The 22,476-nt window shown below is 40.1% G+C and overlaps 1 protein-coding gene across 3 annotated transcripts in view; it reads left to right on the top strand.

The window, feature by feature from the left end:
* Window positions 1-18,548, top strand: part of jade2 (jade family PHD finger 2) — a 253,676-nt gene extending 235,128 nt beyond the window's left edge. For all 3 annotated transcript variants that reach the window (XM_023286082.3, XM_023286081.3, XM_035955385.2), the window contains 2 exons: window positions 2,634-2,779; window positions 5,385-18,548. In XM_023286082.3, the coding sequence (XP_023141850.1) occupies window positions 2,634-2,779; window positions 5,385-6,179 (941 nt within the window). In that variant the 3' untranslated portion in view covers window positions 6,180-18,548. The remainder of the gene's footprint in view (window positions 1-2,633; window positions 2,780-5,384) is intronic.
* The last annotated feature ends 3,928 nt before the right edge of the window (window positions 18,549-22,476 follow it).

The following is a 22,476-nucleotide window of genomic DNA, read 5'->3' as shown; positions in this document are numbered from 1 at the left end:
TGTAGCAAAAACTGCATTTCAAACTAAATATTCTCAGTATTTCTGTGGGTTCAGAGACAACAGAAAACTATTTTTGGACTTAATTAAGCTAAATATCAAACATGGAATTTATATATTTGAGTTTTAGTTATTCATTATTGATTTACTTATTTTATTTATTTTGTTATTTTTGGCCATTATTACCACATTACCAGGTTACAATGTCCTGTAATCACATGTGGAATGGGCCAGATGTTAAGCATGACACAGGAATAAAAATGTAACTATTAGAAATAACCTAAAATTGCCAAAACCTGAAGGTAAGTGAATTTTCGAGCCTCCTGTACCTTGGAGTATGTAAAGATGACAGGAGTAAACGATTGGCCACCTCTGTTCTCCTTGAGCCTCGTTATCTTCACGACATGGTGTATTAGTTTGTAACACAGAGTCAGAAAAACTCAAATTCCACAGACAAACACAGAGCTTTGGCAGCGCTTCTCACAGCCCACAGTGATAAAAAAGAGCCATGAAAATCACCTAATTATACAGACGCACATGCAAACACTTAAAAGCAGGGAGCATTGTCTGCAGCCTCCCACGTACACACACATAATGAACATGCTCACACGTAAACACACCACAGTGCGAAGAAAGCAAGACAGGAAACAGGATTTCTGCTGTAAAACCGGTTTATGTCTTCATTCTGATAAAGTCACAGAAACGGCGTGTTTGGATTTAGAGCTCATCGTCACATACTGTAAATATCAAGATTCATTCAAGTGTAAAAGTACACAAAAGTCACGGTTTGGGAGTAACCGCATTTTTGATTATGTCTGTGTTTTCAGTACATCAGAGACATTAAATGGATCATGTTTGTTGACTTTTATTATCAACAAAGGAAAATATTTGAGCGTGTAATTGTCTATAATTCTTACTCTAGCAGTTAAAATGCTAGTGTCAATAAGAAAAGAAAAATAAAGAGCTGTTTACTCTGAACTATAAAACAAAAAATGCCTATTAAGATACATGCTAGGGTCCAGGACTTTTACATGTAAATTAAGATAAAAGTTTCAGATGTTCCATTTTTTTGTTTGTTTTTTTAAAAGCAGACACTGGGTGTTCAGAGGGAGGATTACAGTTATGAAAAGAATGTGATTGACGGCAAGGCAAATGACACAGACGCGCATTAAAAGTGTGTATTTACTTTCACTGAGGAGACAAAAGTTCCACTATGCAGGTTTAAACTAAGCATTAAAGCTAGCAGTGCAAACTCAGCTTGAAAAATCACTCACAGAAATGCTAACTTTAACTCACTTTGTCAACACTAGATGGACCCATCTTGTTTGAAAAAAAAAAAGCTGTATTGGAGCTGGTGGTGGTGGCCGGTCAACTGAACACACAAAATAAGCAGAGAAGTCACAGACACTCATCATGCAGGAAAAAGTTGACTAAAACCCAAACTCAACATTGCACATTCAGTTAACCCCCTGACGCCTATTGTCGCGTATTCACATCATACCTCTTTTATTCAGACTGCAGCAGAGATAGCGTATCCATTCCCCCAATGCCGGCTTGTTCATGTTCAATACGTACGTCGGAACCTTTTACAAGCACTGGTTTCTGGTAGGACCGGTTGGAGTGGGACCTAATTATTATATATCTGTTATTATTATTATATATCTGTTCTATGTGTAATAAACAAATTAACAATCTCCAGTTACTTTAACATCAGCTGGAAAGCAAAAGCACTCAAAAAATTGTTTTTATTTAATTGTAAATAAATTCAGACGTCCAGGGGATAAAGTGGCACGTTGTGTCCCAGCTTTCAAGGCTACCTCCTATACTGCTGTAGCTGCATGGTTGCATTATAGCACATTCATAGCCATAAATAGACTAATCTCACCCTGGTGTACCAGAGAAAATTTCATATCTAACCAGATGTCATATATAAAACAATGCAGGACAAATATACATAGAATTACATGCCGACTGTGTTCCAGTTCAGAACTGTGAAATATACACATTGGTGAGACATTGGTGTAATTCACATAAACAACAAAGAATATCATAGATGTCGACTCCACTTCCCTTTAAATGGTTTGTTTTTCCTTCTGTTAAGTCGGTTTAGGATACAAAGCCATGTACTAAACTGTGGCTGTTGAATGCATTACGCTCTCTTTACTTACATTCAGACATGTTGTCGTAGGCTTTCTTTTCTGGCAAAGAGACTTGGCAGGTTTTGTCTTCCAATCAGCTCTGTATAACTTGGAAAAAGCCATCACAGTGGAGTGGCTCCTCCATAGGATTCAACTATTTGAAATGTTTACTGTGTGTACTGTTGTTAGTACCGTATGTATGTAAGTGTCACACTGAATGAGCTGAAGGTAACCTTGCACATAGTTGTATTGTTGGATAAAGTTTGATACAAAAGTCTTTTAAAGTCCTTGGTGCACTCGCTCTATTTATGCCTTCTACTGCTTCATTTGAAAGAAAATCAACTATACTTTTCTTTATGAGAAATGCACAGCAACCCTGACCTGTCTACTTTGTTTTTCTTCCCCTTCTCTCTCTGTCTTTTCTGTTCATTCCCACCAATATTCCTCTCATCTCCCCGTCTCTCCACCTGCCTCCATCTTCCTCTTCCCTTCTCTCAGGTTTGTCCAAGTCCTTCCCATTAGATAACCCTTTGTTCGATAGCTGGCTCGCTCAGTCGGTTCAGATCACCGCTGATGACATGCTGAGCCAGTGGGCTCTGGGGGCTCAACATCGTGACAAGAGCGGCAGCCTTCTGTCTGACCAGGTAGGACTTTGGTAGCTTCAGGCCTGGAAAATTATGCCTCGGCTGCTGACTTTTTACCTCCTTGACCTCCTTATTATGCAGCAATGAATTGAATTCAAATGTGGATGTTTAACTTGTTTTAAAAAATAGTCTAAGTGGCAGACTACTTTTAGAAGGACTATACTCAAATAGCTGAAACCAGCAACAACTGTCTCTCTCCCTCTTTGATGGAATCACAGCCCACTTCATTGCTGGACAAAACTAGTTCCAAGAGCAAAATAAGAAACTCTCCTGCATCCAAAGCTGCATAAAGTTTCAAGTCAAAAAGTTATTTTTAGTCAGTGAAGGAGACGCATCCAAAATCCATACAAAACTGACTTCTTCTGCAAAAACAGAAAAATGTGTAGGTGAGGTAAGTCCATTGTGACCACATGGCCTATTATGTACAAGAACATACACACAGATGAGTCCTTTTCACTCATTGCTGGCCTGAAATGTAGTATGAAGATCTATGTAAACCAACAACAACATGACTTTTCCATGTCTAAAATAAAACCTATGGACTCCTTATACTGAGTTAATGTACAGTACATTTCCAAACGATGCCAATAACTGAAACTCACCTGATCATATTCTGCATTTTCCTTTATATCAGCAATAACATGAAATCACCAACCTAGCAAGACAGATATTTATCTTTTCCATACAGCTCCACTGTTGTCTAAAATCTACTAAAAACACATCCGTGGTGTTGCTATTCTATGCCACAAACACTGGCACTGTAGTTTATTTTGCAGAGATGCTCAATATAATGCCCTCGCTGCCACACTAAACGTGTATTAATCCACGACTGGAAATAGTCCCAACAAATAGACAGTTTGCTCCTGTTTGAATGATATTCGCACTCCCCACCTGTTTTAGTTTTTGACCGATTTAGCATATAGTATATGTATGTTAGGGCAGCACAAATTTGTCCATAACTAATGCATGAAAGCTGTGCTGCTTCACCAGATCTGCAGCTCTTTTGTGCACTTTACAGCAGATTACAGTGTAGTGTTAGCTACATGCTAACTTACTTGTCGCCTACCTCCTTCTACAAGGTCCCACTGGACCTCTGTCACACCCACATTACAAAGTACTTGGCAATTTAAACATGTATAGTGGAGAAATCTTTATTACTTAAAAATGGATCTATAAAAATGTGGGTGTGCTGCACAAAAATAAACATTGTTGAAACAAAACAATTTGGAGAGTTACTGCTTTATTACAAACCAGTGGTCTTGGTGCTGAGAGCCAGAGACAGGTTATAGAGGTCAGAAAGTAATAAAAGACCGACTAATTCATTGCTCGTTTTAGTCAACAAAAATATGGAGTACTGCCAGCCTAATACTAAAGGACAAAAATCATCACAACACAAACAGCTGCTGTAGCAGTTTGTTTTTTTCCATCAAAGAAAAGACACTGCTGTGAGGAAAAAAATAGCAGCTTGAGACTTTCTCTTTAGTAGGTATCCAAAATCAAGATGGGAGTCTACGAATTTGGGGTTTCTCTGTGTGAGAGTGAAAGTAGCTGCAAGTGAAGCCTTTTGCTTTTCAGTTCAAGTGATTGTTTCTCATCATGGTGATGCCAGAACAGTATCAACAGTATTAAAGTGAAGTTAAGTGGGTGTTTTGGCAGTCAGATGTTCTGCTCCTTAAGTTATGAGCTGTTTGCATTGTAATGATGAAACTTTGAATATTTCCTCAAGACATTTCTTTTTATTGTCCTTTTAAAAAGGCACATCTTTTCCTTTTTGTAGCGATTTAAGCCTCCACTCTTGAAACCAAACTCACACACCTTTTGATAAATATTTAGATTCTTTATGCAATTATATTATCCACAAATCTATCTTTTTTTTTTTTTTTTTTTTTTTTTTTATTAAAGGAGAGTTTATAGTTGTGAGTTTTTCCTCGCTCCTGACTGGATTGATCAGTCGATAAGAGAGCTGATAATCAAAGCTGAACTGTGGCTGAACTGCTGTTGTCCTCAAGAATGTGCTGTATTTGTCTGTTGACTGGCAGGGGGCTCTAACCAGAATGCGCTTTGAACTCTATTGTTTGTTGATGTGTTCAGGAAAAAAAACAGGACCATGGTCATTTTCCAATAAAACAGAAACCTGATATAGTGACAAAAAAGACCCGCTAGAATAAACAGAATTTTAAAAAGGACGTTAAGCAACCACTGACTTTTATTAAACGAGCCTTCAGTTCATAAGTTACAGTTAGACATGTAAGTAACATGAAAAATAAACCCCCTCTATTAAAATATAATAAAACAAGCTCGAGATTCAACAGGAATATCTGATTAAGAAATAAAAGATCACACTGTGCAGAACTGTCATAATACATCAGCTTTGTCATTTGGTTTCTTGCTCAACAGTAAAGTGTGACATGAGTTGCTCACATCCTCCACTGGTGAGCTGTTGGATACGTGGGTAGGTGGTAGTGAGTGGGGAGGTTTTATTTTACACAATATTGGGTAGGAATTTGAGGTTTTAAGACCAGAGGTCCAAGAAACAGATGATTTAATTGTTGGATTAATCAGCTTTCTGAATATATTTTCCTCTGTTTCTGTTCCTCTGATCCAGCTCCTGCAGGGCGAGGAGAGCCTGCTGAACCTTATGATGGAGAACTCTATGCAGTCCACCTGGAAAACACCCCAGCTGGGCCGCAAACCACGAGGGAGCAACAAGGCCCGTGCTCGTGCACAATCTGCCGCTAACACCCAGGCTCACGCACTGATATCTGCAGCGGCTGCGTCCGCCGCCAGCAGCCCCTCCACTGCAAAGAGCCTCTGGGCGAGCGTGGCGGAGGAGAAGTCCAGCCACGTGGGCCGGAGAGGGGAGAGATCCAGGAGCTCTTCCAAGACCATGCACCACCACCACCACCTCCATCACCACCAGACCAGGAGCTCTGACCTCCACAGGGACCCACCGCCGCAGCCACCCATCTCCAAAATGGATTCCTGTCACATCTCGGAGGACCGCGGCCCGTGGGACAGTATCCACACGGGGAACGGCGTCGCATCAGGGGCTGCATCTGGTTTCACAGCGAGCTCATCTCCACCTCCGGCCTCCAGCCCTGGGGTCACGGTGCCCGACACTGGGGCGATCCTTCGCGGTGGGGCCCCACGGCTCCGTCTGTCCCGCCAGGGTAAATCACGAGGTAGGGGCGTCGGTGGAGGTGTGACGGGGCTGGAGTCCATGGACCTGCCACACACAGGAAAGGACAAGTCCCTGTTGGACGCTGCTGAGACTGACGGGTACTTCTCTGACGGCGAGCAGAGTGATTCAGACACGCGCTCCGGCAGACGCAAACTCCGCCTGCCACAGTTGCATTCTGGGAACGAGGACCTGCTGAGAAGGAGCGTGCTGGCATCGTAAAGAACTGAGACTCAACAGACCAATACACACACACACACACAGTTATCCAAGCAGAGTCCTGCTGGATAATTGTTTTTCCATCTGTGCCCAGTAGACAGTCTACAAAACATGGCTGGATGGCTTTGTTCAACCAAATCCCTGTCACATCTATGAGTGGGAAATCTCTTCAGCTCTTAACCTGCTTTGTTTTGGGGGGGAAGTTGAATGTAGCTGTTGCCTATCGTACAGTTAAGCTTCTCCACTGGACCGCAGTTTGTTGTTAGCTTGCCATAAGATGCTACACATTCAACAAATAGGAAACAAACATTACCTTTAGTCTTTTTTTTTTGTTTGGTTGGTTTGTATAGTTCAGATTCATCTGGTTTCTGGGCGTTGAAGTACCCAGTTCTGGCCTCATGTCTGTGGTAACTGCCAGGCTTGGGAACAAACACTTTGGGGCATTATTATTATTATTCAAGCTGGTTTCAGGGTGTGCTTCATTCTTGGTCTCTATGACCTGAGTTGCATCCAACGAGTCCTTGTTTTCTTGAATATGTTCAGTGGAAAGACGATTTCACACCAGTCGGTCTGAATATGTACAGAGGGTGACGTGGGACAACATGTATTCAGCCTTGAAAAGCACAACTAGCTAGTCATAAGAGCTGTAATGTAAGCACTCGTGTGTATAATAGATGCTCATGCAGGGTTGGGGTCAGTTTTCTTCCCGTTGACTCAATTGCAAAACGTACACTGAAGCCTTCATTCTCAAATTTGTTTTCACATACTTAAAAGAATAATAATAATTTCCAGCCTTTCTAGTTTTTGAACAGCAGACAGATTGACCCCAGCCCTGGTGCTCATTCAGATTGTCACACAGAGATACAAACACACAAACTCAGACATACTGACACATGAACTACTATCAGCAAATCCCTTTGCTCACATCACAGACGTTGAAATATTAGATCTGACTTTTGTCAGCTGTTTTCAAATTCTTCCTACTTCTGAGGTCTTTTTTTTTTCCCCAAATCTTTGGAGAAAAATCATTGTAGAAACTCTGTGCCTTCTGTCGCTTGCCCTGTGGCCCTGCTTCCCCCTTTACCCCTGACAACCTTCACAATCAACCAAACAATCAGTGAGTAGATCAATCAGTCGTTTCTCAATCGGATTTGTAACAATCAAACCAAAAGGAAATCCCGTAGGGCTGGTTACTGAGCGTAGCCAGCATCGGGCTCCTTGTCACCTTAACAATTGTGTAGTGCCTGAAACAAGGATGTAAATGCAGCGTTTGCTGTTTATCAACAAAGAATCTGCAGCAGTTAGCAAAGCAGAGCCCCGATGTACTATCAGTGCAAAGAGCTGCCCACTATTCTGTGCCCCTGTAACTACGTCACTGCATCCAGAGTCATGGAGGAACAGAGTTTGGCCACGTCACACTGAGAGCGCCATGTTGCTGCGTCTTTGAAAGAGTGGCCAAAAACAGATTCATTACTCAAGTTTTGCATGTGAAAATATAGTTCAATTTCAGACGAAATCATGACGGTTAGTAAAACAGAGAGGACTCATTTACATTTTGTCACACTGCTGCCTTATTTGGCATTTTGTAAACGGATGAGACAAACAATCTAAACTCAAAACGCCAGTTTAGCTTTTTCTGATCTTTAAACCACATCAAGTGGCCTCAGATTGAAAAGACACAAGCATCCTAAATATTATATAGTTTGAATATTCCACAAGGCCCTTTTTTCTCCAGAAATCACCTTCTCACTGTGATGTTACCGTGAGCATCCAGTGTGCAGTTTACATGTGTACTAAAGTTATTTCTGGTTACTATATGAGGCATTGGGTGCTCAGCGTAGCTTTCAGACAAACGTCAAGAACAGACAGTCATACTTCAGATCATGCGTGTATATCTATGCAGTTTATAAATGTGCTAGAGTAAATACTATACTGTTTTATTCAGCTAAGCACTGAGCAGGTTTATTGCACCAGTATGTCTGCCGCTACAGTCTGACGTGGCCACGCTCTCGTACCCGATGGCCTGCTGCACGTGTTCTCCTGTTAGATAAATGTAGACGATGTAATAATCAGCTTCAGAGGCCTGTGCTCCTAAGTTCTTGAATTGAGTTGTAAATTTGTTTTTAAAAAGACTTTTTGTTATTCTCTCAGAGAGTTGTATTTTGTACTTAAAGCAGTCCATGGTAATCTCAGGGGTTAAAAAAAAACTTTTAAAAAAGAAGAATAAAAGGTTAAAAATTTATGGAAAAAGCAACATAAGACGTAGATACATATAAATAAATAAATATATATATCTATATATATATATACATATTTTATATCATATACAGTATATATATATATATAAAGTGATGTGCATATGTCTAGAAACTTCCTTATTTGGCAAGCTTCACTGTTTGAACTCCAACACAATTACTACTGAGCATGCTCCTTCTCTCAGTATGACCATAGAACCATCAGCCCTGGGTTCAATAGTCTCAATAACTAATTTAACTGGTTTGAGTTTGCAGATGAGTTGGGACAGGTCAGACAGTATTTTTTCGGGACTTCTTTTCAGTCTCTTGCAACAAAGACCATCCCCATCTGGACCTAAATTGGGTTGAAAAACAGCATCGCAAGTGATTCTTTAAGGGCTGCTTGACCCAGGCCTGATGACTAGACATTAAAATAGAGGTGCAAGTCTATTCTACTTCCTCTGTTTTTGCTGTATGGACAGCTTCTAACCGGTCTTCTGGAGTGACCACGCCAAAGAACAGATCTGTGTATCAAGGCAGCATATTTGCATCTTATCTACACAAACACACATGCACGTGCTCCGTCTCTGGATTTCAAGATGAAGAATGTTAGATAAGGTGTCAGACAACTCCGCCAGCGCTGTCCAGGTCAGCTCGGTCTCAACCGGTTTCACAACCTGGTTCGATCTAGTTCAGTCAGAAACGCCGTCAGCGCAGGCACGGTGGTGTCATGTGACCTCCTCTACCACAGGGGCCACTTTTAATTCTACTCCACCGCCATCAGTGAAACCCAACCTGGATTCTGCCAGACCTGCATTCACAGGGGTTCACACAGGAGACGCCTGTTGTTACAGAAACAGGCTGGCGATGGTCATTAAACACAGACTCACACTTTAACCCCCTTCAGAAAAAGCCAAAAGCTGCTGAACTGAACACACAACATACAGCTCTCTCTCTCTCTCTCTCTCTGTCACACACACACACACACACACACACATGCACACATACACACACTGATACAAACACCAGAGCTGGTATAACAGGGTTATAATGTACAAGATGACTAGTTTTTTATGTATATGTGGTCCTGACTGCATCAGGAAGCATGAGCTTACTCAGAGTGAACTGCCCCCTAACAGCAGGAGAGTGTTATCACAAGCGACAGTGTTGCGTCTCTGTCTCCTTTTGTCCTTCAGGTGTAGCCATCGTAGAAGATTTACATCGTTGAGTGTGCAAAGTGTTGTTGCTGAATGTGTACAACAGCATGGATACAGGACAGGCGATGGATTTTGGACTTCTACGTTGGCTATCGCTACTACAACTGACCATAACAACGCATACAACAACAATATAACAGCGACAAAAAGCTTGTGTTCTGAAGCGAGGATGTGGTGACGTATCGTTACAGCCCACAGAATCCTCCAACAGGTGGTTGTTATCATTCATGTGTTGCTAAGAGAGAAAAATGTAACCTTGGTTTCAATACTCAGTGTTCAGAGTAGCCTGACGTTGTAGACAGTGGTATTAGACAAGGCCTCACATGTACGGCCTTAACATGTAGTAGCAAATGCTAAAGCTGCACAGTGCCGGCAGGAAAAAGGAACACTTCTTTTAGGCTGAATTTTCTCTGCAGAAAGTCGTGGAGGTGGTTTGGTGCTTCAAAATAATTTCTACTGTTTCAAAGTCAGATTTTAACCCAGCACCTTGTCAGACAAACTCCACGCTGATAATTGCAGTTTCGATCTGGTTTCCATGATACTGTGCAGCCTTAGCAAACACAAACTGGTTATTATTCTATATTTACAGTGTGGCTTCAAAGCCCTCTCCTTCCGCTTTTTAGATACTGTAGACTGGTTTCTTTTACAGGTTCTTTTTATCAGTATCCACTAGAATACAGCTTCAAAGCATCGCCGTCCTCTGTGTGGTACGCTGGTGTAGGTGTTGGCTCGTAGCCCGAAATGTGCTCTGATGATCTCTGAATTTTGCAACTCTGTCAGGTCAAATATCCACGAGTGAGATCCAGATTAGACATTTGGGGTTTTTTTGTCTCTCTTTCTGGGTTTAATCAGTAAGATTAGACACAACAAGGACATTTTTGTCTCCAGACTGGAGCATCGGTGTCATTATCAGCAGCAGATCTGCTCGAGTAGCCGAGGTTTAGTTCATTAATGTTAATTTACCATTTACAGTACATGGTCAAGACATTATATGGAAAGGATAAATATACAACTATACAGTTTCCTATTCACTGAGCTGGTGCATGTTTGAGAGCAATTCTCTCCCTGAGGTGTTGGCATGAATGCTAGACCACAGAAATACGCTGCCGGGCATCAAGCACATAATGGCAGGTCAGAAACACCTACACACAGTGATGTATTCCACAAGACTTAAGCTGAAAAGCTGGTTAAAGACCAGCACCGATTGCTGCAGGTAATTGGAAGTTCGCCTGTGATTCACTCAGCTGCCATTTACTGTACTGACTCTGTTGTAAAATTCATTGGAAGACATCAGTGCACCAGCAGGGCTGGGCTCCTCAGAACCTCCTCAGCTTGGCAAAGATCATGTGTAGAACTTTTTATTACCAAGAAGGCAGTTTAGGGTCATCCGGCAACAGCAGAGTTGATAAATTCAGTTTCACAAGTACATTTGTGCTTGACTGGAATGAAAATAAGAAACAATTAGACTTTAATTTGCAGGACTTTCCCCGTATGGATACAAAAGTTGGATTTGTCCAACTCTGAGCCATAAAGTAATTGCTGTGCTGAGGTGGTTTCGAGGAACCAGAAGGGCGTCAGGATGCTGTTTGTACGATGTTTCTCTTCCTCTGTGGTTGCTCCTTTATCCAATTAGAAAGTGGTTTGAGGCTGTCGTTGGATCAGTGAAGCCAGGATTGGCCATTGCTTAAAATTAACATTTTGCCACAAAGTGGAGAAACAAAATACCTGCTGGCCTCAAGTGAAAGCAGCATTTATTCCTGTGACAAAGGTCAATTTAATCACTGACAATAAAATGAATGGCAGATAATGTACATTGGATTTAGATTGTTTTAAAGTCTCTAAATATTTCTAGACATGAACACCAAACTTTGATGGTTGGTCTAGAAATGGAAAAGGAATTTTCATGGTTTCATGCACACTGACCAAATGACTTCTCAGTGCTTCCTGTTTGCGTTGACATTGTCTAATCCTTGTTTTACTGTCCGACGCCAGCCGTACAAACCCGCCCACCTACCTACCGCTGGAGTTTATACACATTACAATAATGTATAATACTGTTCAACTACTACTACTAGAGACATTTTCATTTTCCGTGTTTTGAAAAAGCCTTTGCAAGCTGTTTTATTTCTTTTGTAATGCTTAGCTGGCCGCTGTGGCTTGTATCAAACTAGAAAGCTGACTCATTATCTGCTTCCACTGTTTTTACTGGCGCTTTGCTTTCCACTCCGTTTCAGAAAAGTTATGGCTTCAAGGTCTCAACATCCACTACCCAGACACAATGCATAGATTGGAGGTTTAGTCACACAAACAGAGCTGCTGTGGAGGCAGAAACAGGATCAATTGTTGAAGAACCACGGGGGGTTTGAATCAGACGGCCTGACAGATTACTGGACTTGTAGCGTTTTCCAATCACCTACTCGATCAACAGAAAACCACTCTGCAGCTAAGTGACATTTTTGATATTCTAACAATTGGTTTAGTCGTATTTTTTAGACAAAAATGGAAACTCTTCCCCTTTCTAGCTTCTCTGCTGTGATGATTTGCTGCCCTTCTTTTTCTTGCTCAACATTAAACTGGTGATCTTTTGGTTTTGGAGTCTGTGTTGACAGAAAAAAAGAATCTGATGGAATCACTTTGGGCAGTAACAAATTGTGATGGGCATTTTTCACTAATTCCTGATTAATGAATAATATATCTGGCAAATGAATCATGTAAAGTAGCTGTAATTTGTACTACAAATTGCACACAAGTGGAGTGGATTCACTGTTACCGCTTGAGCTTGGGAGACTAGTTTTTAAATGATTATTATTTTTATTATTGTTGCACATTTTATGCTTTTATTTAACAGAAATAGTGGACTAGACAAAACACAAGATACAGTTCAGGAAAGTCGTGATTTGTAGTTGCCCGAGTGACTGCGTCATTTCACAATACTTCTCAAAACAACTGATTTCACCATCATAATGATTATTTTCATTATCACTTCATATATCGATTACTTAATGATTTTACCACATGATCATTTGGTGCATAGAATGTCAAAAAATAGTGAAAAATGCCAAACACAAGTTGTGAAAGTCCAAGGAGATGTCTCTGAATTATGCAACAATTGTTACATAATTAATTTTCTTTTTCTTAACTTATAGGCTCATGATTCAACATGACTGTTACGGATTGACAGGAAAAGTTTTTTGGGGATTTTTTTTCTTGAACAAAAACCAGGTCCCAGCTCTCCCTGCTCACCAGGTAGATCAGCTGCACCTGTGAGGTAGAGCTCAGTTGTGGGTTGTTGGTCATCAGCCTTCCTGGGAGACTATATAAAGATGTGTTTTTGACTCACCTCAGATGGGGATTGTGGTTCAGAAGGTTCAGCACCATCAGCTGACTTTCTTTGGGAATCAAGTTATTCTTTGTTTCCCAAACAACCCTGTACAAAACTAATGATTCCCACATAAGTTGTGGTTTCGGTTCTAATTTTTACTTCTATCCTTGTGATAGATTGAGTGGGAGGTAGTTGGGACTAATCTCACTTTCACCTTTTAGAAAACCAAGACCCATTTTTATTTTTGACCCATTTTGAGTGTGCAGCTTTTGTTAGTTTTCCCATTTATGACCGAAGATATCTTGTGTTGTGTTGAAGTTTTTATCCTTTGACACCCCTTTGTCAGGCCAAGCAGAGTAGTTTTTCAATTGCAAATGGGCTTGTTTCCTTTTTAAAAGTTCAAAACAACCCATAAGAAGTACATGACCAGATAATGTCCCCCTTTTGTTTCGACCCTTTGGACTTTTGAGATGCTGTGGGTCTTTTTGGTTCTACCTTCAATCCAACATCATTTGATGAGTTAAGGTGGAGCCAAAGTGATTCTGGCTGCGCCCACTAAGATTCAAAACAAACCTTGAGATTAAAGCATGGGTTCTAAAACCAAGAATCCCATACTATTAAAGTATATTAGAAAAAGATTTAGTATGTCAAATGCAGCACATTAAAAATACCATTTGCTCCCTCTGCATACATATATTGCAGTTTGCAAGTCTACGTGCTTCTTCTAGCCATTCCTGTGCAGAAGATGCATCACATATGTCACATTACGATGAAGTAATATGTCCCAAGTGTGTGCATACTGGATGGATAATTTTTAAGAGTAGCTGCATTACATCCTGAGTGTAAGAAAAAATATTTGCAAATTGAAACGCAGCCACAATTCTGCCTCCAGAGCAGCTCCAATAAAAAATGTTTTTAGACTAAAGCTCCCATCTGCACAAACTGCGCACCTTACTCTGCATCCGCCATCCAACTTTTTCCTTCTCCTCCTCCCATCACCAGCAGATTCCCCTTTACTATTCCATCCTGAATCCCTAAAAACACCCCTCCTGTCAGTCCCTCCTGCCTACAACTCCTCCTCTCTCCTCCCTGTCCGGTGATCAGCCTCTTTGGCCGCCACGTGGCTTTTTCACATTGCTTTCCAAACATAGGATGATCAAAAAATATTTAAAAAAAATAAAATAAAAAAGGACGTCTGTAGCTTTAAGGACAAATAATGACAGACACGTGAGGAGTGAAAAACACTGCACTCAGCTTTGCTTGACTCTGGCATGAAGAGAGAGAAATTGAGGGAAGAGGAGAGATGTTTAGAAAGAAAGAAGGAGAGGAGGGAAAGGTTTACTGAACCAGAGCCAGAGAAAGACACAGAGTACAACTTGTTCTTTCCCCTGTGTTCTGTTTGCAGCCTGTCCACACAGTCAAGTTAACAAGCAGCTAATATAAACAACAGCAGGCCTTGTGCCTCCTCATTGTCGTCTATTTCTTTTTTGTTTTGTACTTTGTCTGCTCTCTCGTCACCCATACAGCCGGGTCTCCATCCAAATATTTCCTTTACAGTGTAACAATCAAATCAGGACAGCAGACCGTGTTAAATTTGCATTAAATGGCATAAACAGCCCAGAAAACAGTTAAAATTTACTACAGAGTGTTTTAATATTCACCCTAATTTACAATAAATGTGTACAGTTGATGTTTTTAATTTACATTTGTATGAAAGCATGAATTTGGCTCACATCAGCCAACGATAAAGACGATAAACAGGTCTGCCAATAAATCTAATGAAGACCAAAACTGAGAGGCACAGACAGGGTCTGGAATTCCAAAAGTATTAAGAGATGTAATGAAGCATTGCTCGTCTTTTTGAAGGATTTGTTGACAACATGAAAAAATATTCGACACCAGCTTTATCCTTTTAAATGTCCTGACCAGCCAGGTAAATCTTCAATTTCCAAATATTTTAATACCAGCTTTGCATTTTTGTAATTTATCTATTTCCAATCACAAACTTGTTGTTTGTATACAAGTATGCATTAGCCAATAAAAATCTAGAATGGAAATTTTATCTTTTTTTGTATATTACATATATATATTGGGCAATTTTATGTGAAGCCTGGGTAAAAGTCCCTTTTTGTACTTCCTCCCTCACAGTATGAGCGATTTCTTCAACCTCCCCTGACATCTGGTTTTACCATTATGTTCCTGGGAGGTTCAGACTCTGCTCAGACATTCATCACCGCGTACAAATTGAGGTGTAAATGCAACAAACACTTGCTACAGATCCATTTGGCCAAAGCTACCATCTCCCACTTACAAATACATCTGGCAGCATTAATTTTAAATTCAGCAAGGAACCCTAAAGTGTAAATATAACAGGAAAGGCAGTGATTTTTGGCACTACTTCCAGGTGTAAATGTAATCTGGATAAATCACATCTAGACACAATCTGTCTGTAGGATGAGGTTAAGATTGTTTGTTAAGAGGCCCTCTGTACCGTCTCTGCTTCTCCCACTCATAACTTCACCTCTCACTCTGTCTGTCCCTGCTTTACTTCTTTTCCTTGACTTCTCTTATTTTCTTGTTGTTGTTCTCTGCTTTCGTAACTTCACTTCTTTATCTCTCCGACAATGTTTATCTTCTTCCTCCGAGTCAACTGCGTGTTTGTCTGAGCTTTGATACATGCAGGGAAGCAGGAGGTGTTTTTGACTGTCTAAATTTGGATCCCTCTGCATGCATGTGTGTCGTCTGATAGGCTGCAGGAGAACTGAGTGAGTGTACACTAGCATCAATCCTGTTATGTGTGTTCATAGCATGAAAGAGAGACTCTGGTAGTTAGAATGGTAGCTGTTCTCCCTGAGAGGTGACCAACCTTTTGTGCCAGCATTCCCTTTGTTCTGCTCGCCTCCTCCTCTTGCTCCTCTTTAGTCTCTATTAAGGTGTGTCCAAACAGAACATGAGATGAATTTTAGGCATGGCATGAATGGAAAGATGCAAGCGCCTGCAATTAGATGCTAAATTTCCCGGGACTGAAAACTCAAGCAAAGACAGGTTCGCACAGGTTGAAAATGTTTCTGCATGATCGAAGAATTCTGGTTGATCCTGTGGTTTTATAAACAGACAAGGAAAGAAAGGAGACGGACTGGTGAGAAATAACAAATTAGTTCCTTGTGACATCAATCGAGGGCTGAGCAGTCACACATTCATGCCTCTTTCTGTGTGAACACACCTTTGGAAAATATTCACACCAAGCCAGCTAAATTTTGAAGACTTGTTTACGAATGAAAACAATTTAAAATGTCTTTATCAGGGTTTTCAAAATTAATGCATTAATGCGGATTACTCCATCATCGTGATTAATCTGATTAAAAATTTTAACCCATCTGCAGCGAAGAATGACTCAAAATCCTTGAAATGTCTCTGGCAATGCATTTCGGGCAGCTTGATCCAGTAGTGGCAGAACCAAGCAACTTGAAATGGAAGATGCTAAACAGCACGTTGGCCGTTTCAGTGACAAATATGAATGTTATATATATGTATATACAGTCAAGCCCAAAATTATTCATGTCCCTGGCACATTTAGACATGCCACTTTTTGTTCAAATGTAAATAAAAGCTGAGAAATATTTTTTATTCCATAATGATGCCTCTTGTACATCGTCTTATTATGTTTTGAGGCAAGCCTGTGTCATTTCCAATTTAAAAAAAAAAAAAATACTAAAAAACTTGCTGGTTGAATAAAAGTAACTTAAAGTCAAAATTTGCCAGGGGCTTGACTGTATAATTTATTCGTGATTAATAGAAATTAATCCACAGCAACCCTGTGATTAATGGGATTACATATTTTAATCGTTTGACAGCGCTAGTCTTTATCTTTTACAAGAAAACTGCCCCACAGCCAACCGTCTCATCACCAGCAGTGTAAATGGACTGGCTACTCTGCTGAGTCTCAAACTTTATTATACTTCTGCGTTAAATCTACATCGAACTTTCCCAAAAATCGAATACCACAATGCCCTGATGCCGACTGCAACAACTGTGAATGGTTCACTTGGTAGTAATACTGTGTCTACACAAAATCCTGATTTGTGCAAAGACAGTATTTATGTAGAAAAAAAATGTAAAAAGCTGCAGTTGTCACCATTGTTTGAACTACACAAAGAACCTCAGAGTAGCACAGAAATCCCAAATCTGGATCCGCTAACCAGCATTTTGGCAGCTTAATTGTAATTTAATTCCTCTACTTCTACACTTAAACTAACCAAATTACCACAAATACAGCTTAGCGACAACATGTGCAACTGGACGTACAGATGTTTAAAATGACTGATCACACGGAAAGTTGGATTCATCGACAGTGACACGGCGCCTGGCCAGGTTTCTCTAAATGCTCATCTAGAATAAAACAGGAGGCCGACATTCATCTACTCTGGTTACTGTTGTTGACAAAAGTGCTGGCTTAGTGTGGATGAACAGCATTTCCTTTTTTTTTTCCTTCATTACCATTCATCTCTCTTTCTTGCTCTCTTTAATTCTGTGTTCATTTGGTGTTTTCCATCTCCTTTGCAGCTCCTCTTAATGTGTCTCTTCATTTTCTCACTCTCTCGGTTCCTCTCCTCGGTGCAGAGCAGACTCATTAATCACTAAATATTCTCGCTCACCTCTCCTGACCTGCGTTCGACAAAGTTTGCTCCGTCGGGTTTATGAAACAAGAACTCAGCCAAGTTTTTGATTTGCAGAAACTCCAACAATGTTCAAGCCTTTCTGAAAATCAATTTTTCGGTATAATCTGTTAATTTAAGCACTCAGCGTGTCCTTGTTGGCTGAGCTGAGGTTAACTGATTAAGCTGCCTCTTGTTTCTCTCCCTTCCCTCTGCTCTCTCGCGACACTTTTAAACATGATTGGATATTATTCTGCATCTTACTGGTTGTACGTAGAATGGCAATCAGCATCGTCCATTCAAAGCAGAGCTGGACACAGGCTTTTTTTTCCCTCCTCCTACTGTCTTATTTGTCCTTATAAAAAGGTGTTAAAATCTCTGCTGTCATGTCCAGTTTCTCTCCACTCTGCATCAGTTCTTCAATACAATAATATGAATGTTGCAGGAGTTTATCCTTCTGTATTCTTTGTTTCAAAGAATGTTGTGCCATTTGTTAATAGCAAAGAGAACTATTGAACATATATGAAAAAGAAGAGCTATTTTAAATTATTTTTTGGCTTTTTTTGCTATATTTATTTTCTTGTATTAGAATCTTCTTTGTAGGAGGGAAAAATCAAAAAATGTATTTTTCATTAGTGCGAAAAACCTATTTTCTTCCTTTTTGTACAATTTCGATGTTTTAAGCAAGACTTTGAAAAGCAATATGATGATGATGATGATGACGATGTTTCCTGTGACTGTATCTGCATGCTGTTTGTGTTGCCTTAACGATGGCTGCATCCCACTTTGCCCCCCCCCAACCTGTTTGGTCCTTTCCTCCCCCCTCCACCCCCCAACTCTGACCTCACCCCTCAACTCCCACTTCATCTGATGGAGTCCCAGTCCCATCTGATCCAGTCCAGTCCAGTGCAGTCAATAAAGCAGTGCTTTCTGTGTACACAAAACTCTGTGCCTCCCTGTTCAACACACAAACGCCTCGCTGCTGTTTTTTTTTTTTTTTTTTAGCTAATTTACAAATGGGGGATAAAGTTTCATGCTGTGCTTTAACATACACAGATTTATTCTACTTTTTTTTACAACAGACACTTTTGTAAATCATAGAGTATGTGTTTAGCTGAAAATAGTGTGGGTTTTTTTTATGAAATATGAGTTTGCCGCACAAAAAAAAGTAGTTTGAAGTGCTGTATTTATGAGAAATGAGCTCTCTTTCTGTGACTTTTTAATCTAGAATACTATTGCGTATATAACCTTCCTGTTTTCATTTATGGACACCAAAAAATATTGTTGTCTGGAAAAAAATCAAAAAATTCAGCAAAAAAATTCCCCAAATTTCAGAAAATTCCAATAACTCCTTAAAAGTTTCCTTTTAAAGTTTTATTTTTTTTTTTTAAAATCCCAGAAATTTGGCAAGAAAATTCTTGTAAGTATTTTCAAAAAAATTGTCAAAATTTTCCCCAAAAAATCCTAAAAATATCTAAAGTGATTACATATATATCAGTAAAACTTCCAATATTTTCTTCAAGAACATTCACATAAAAATCAACCAAAATCCAGCGAAATTTGCTGGATTTTGGTAGATTATTTTGTGAAGAAACTGAACTTCAGATTACTTGTTTTGTGAGTCCAAAACTGAAAAACATTCACTTTATGAACAAAAAGGACTCATATAACTTATAATATTCACTTTTTAATAATTCACATTCAGTCAGAACCAGTCCTTTTTTGGCACTTTCACTAAAAAACATGTTGCTGATTAGTTTTTGGTAGAAGGAATGATGTTTCAGTTCTGCGCTGAAATCGGCATAAAGAAACTGAGGTCTGGAGAAAAGAATTAAAGTATGAAAAGCAGCTTCCACCATTAAGAGATGCAAGAACAAACAATAGAATCACCAGAACTCTTCCTGAGCTGTTTTTCTGAGCAAACAGAGCAACCTGCCAAGAAAGACCCTGATCAGGAAGACGGCCAACAACCTCAAGAAGACTCTGATGAAATTGGAGCGTTCGTCGATCAGGCTGGAATAACTTGTCAGAAAAGAAACTGTTAGCACAAGCCTCAACAAAAACTGAACAAGTCTGCCTCACCTAACAAAAAACACGGAACAGCGGCCATCATTCAAACAAAATTTAAAACACTTCTGCTGCAATGCAAAGTGTTGTGTCTGCTGGACCTGGGCAGAGCTTATCAACCCTCAAAGACCATCTATACCTCGCAGCGTGATGGTGCAGCTTCAGACTTGGCCAGAGAGGACAGGAGACTTGGCCAGAGGTCCAAAAGAACAATGCAGGGATCCAAACACAGGCAAATCCCGAGAAGAGCGTGTCTCCGACTGCCAGAGGCCTGAGAGTGGGGCCAACAAATTTCTCCTCCAACAGGACTCAAACTCGCTGCCAAATCAATGTTGGAGTGGCTTCATAACAAGAATGCAAAAGTCCTTCAGTTGCCTCAAAGCCCAGACTTGGATTCCAGAGAAAATCTGTGGAATGACTTTAAAATCGAGCCATATCAGCACCATCTAAATGTGCCAAGCTGATTGAAGGGGAGTTGCTGTGACAAAGTATCACAGAGTGACTTTAAAGCTGCATTACTCAATATCTATATAAAAACAGCGGATCAAAAGATTACACAGTATATAATGTGAAAGGCTGCTTCTAGTGAAGAACCAGCAGAGACTTATAACCCCAATCTGTACTGCACTTTTTGACTCATTGTTTCAGTTCCACAGCCCACAGTGCTGCTGTTTTGGTTTAGCCTTCTTGCACATATTAGCCTAATTTCCAGTCAAAGTCGTTTTCAATAAAGAATCTCCGATAAATCCACTGTAACTACCTGCTCAGCAATAATCGGCAAACAGTCAGCTTGTGTACAAAGCTGACTGTTTCTTCTGGAGTCTCTTGAGATCAAAACTGAGGTAAAACTCTAAAAAAAAATTACCACTGGGTTTAAGCAACTTGCACGATGGCCAGAAACACAAATAGGCAGCTAGTTTGCTGTTTATTTTTGCCATATTAACTTGAAAGGTGACAATATGTAAGCGTTGTGTCTACAGCTTTGCTTTCCTCATTCCTAATAAAGCATCTCAAAGGAAATACAGTCAATATCATCAGAAAAAAACTATTTTGTGCATGTGAATGAATAGTCTTTGAATGAATCATTTGTGCATATAAAGTATCAATTCGTGTTCTTCATTTAATATTACATTATTGGGGGGCAGCCCTGGGTATGATGATGAACTCCAGAAGATTGTAAACCAACCAAAAACAAGAATTTAACGGCAGAACTTGGCCATTTTCGGTCAAATTAAAATACAGCACATTTAGGGGTTTTAAAGGTAATAGTCCTGTGTTTAATGGCCTGAAGCATATTTACAGATCTTTCTGATAAAACCAGATCAGATCCAAGCAATCCATTGTGCCAGTGTGATCAGTACACACAAGACTAATGGCATGAATATCTGAGCTTATGCTAAATCCAGAGCACAAATTTTGGGAACCATTTTTACATCGCAGAATATTTAAAGTTAATAGGTACGTTTTAGCATAAAATGCAGCTGCCGGCACTTCATCCAAACAGCCGTCTGCTCTCTATTGATTCTTCAACAAAGTGTCAGATTAACTGGCTGCCAGCACAAAGGGCTGTTAAATGAATGCCTTGACATTTTGAATTTTCATCTGTTCTTTTTCTTTGCCAGACACTTGTCATGTTGGAGGGGAAAAAAAGCTTGCAGCCTTGACTCTTCTGGACTAAGACAAAGCTTATTAGCATTCCTCACTGACCATGTGTTTTCAGTAAAACGCTGATGAGCTACCTGATGCCCTAAAATACTTTGCGTTCCTCACTGACATGTGGGAGGACAGTTAGCTGCAAGAGTAATATATGTATAATAAACACGGAGAGTGAATTTTGCTGAATTCCATTCTTTAGGTTGAGGAAAGATAAATGATCTCACTAAGAACGTCCAAGTGTCGTTTAGCCTTCAACTGTCAGCGTGAAACAGTTATGTGGGCAGTAGATTGATTAATCAGCCTACAGAAAATGTACTTTTTAAAATTTCTCAGCTACATCCACTCGCTCCAAATCTGTCATTGTGGTTATTAGCATTTCTTTTCCAGTTTACATCATCATAAACTTGGACTGATTTAAGCTAATTTAAGAGGTCAGTCTGGGTTATCTGCCATTTGGTGCAATAAATGATTAATTACTTACTTGGGAATATAATTGGCAGAGTAACTGAAAATACAGTAAAATGTAGTTTATTTAGTCGAGACCTAAATCCAAGCATCCATCATCTTCAGAGCTCCTCTAACTGACTCAGTCTTCAGTTATCAGCCAGTGATCCCAGTGGATTTCTCTCATGTTTTTGCAATTTCAATCAATCAGGCTTAGATTCCCACACCGTGGGGATAATGGATCAGTCAGCAGACTGTGTGAAAGCTGCCTTTGAGTAAATGAATAAACCTGCGATATTGCTTTCTTTTTCCACATTCTCCTCCATCAAAAAGAGGAGAGAGAATTCCAGGTACTATGTAGCTCTAAACATGAACAAGAAGTAGGGGCTGGGGTGCAGCTTCTAGGGGGCGCTCCAAGCCAAACAGGTTGGGAACCACTGGTCTAGAGGCTTCTCTGTGCACAGCCGCCAAGCTAGCACCTTCTGTGGGTATCCTGTCAGGTGTTTAGGAAACATCTGTACCATCTATTGCAGGGGTGTCAAACTCATTTTAGTTCAGGGGCCACTTTCAGCCCAATCTGATCTCAAGAGGGCCTGACCAGTAAAATCATAACATATTAACCTCTAAATAACCGAGAAAAAAATGCAAAACAAAACAAGACAAACGACAAAAACAAGAAACAATTGACAAAAGTCAGGCAAAAAA

This window comes from Amphiprion ocellaris, chromosome 14 (genome assembly GCF_022539595.1).
Source record: "Amphiprion ocellaris isolate individual 3 ecotype Okinawa chromosome 14, ASM2253959v1, whole genome shotgun sequence".
Taxonomy (NCBI): Eukaryota; Metazoa; Chordata; class Actinopteri; family Pomacentridae; genus Amphiprion; species Amphiprion ocellaris.
Note: the sequence above shows the minus strand (reverse complement) of the source record. Positions and strands in the feature narration are given on the sequence as shown.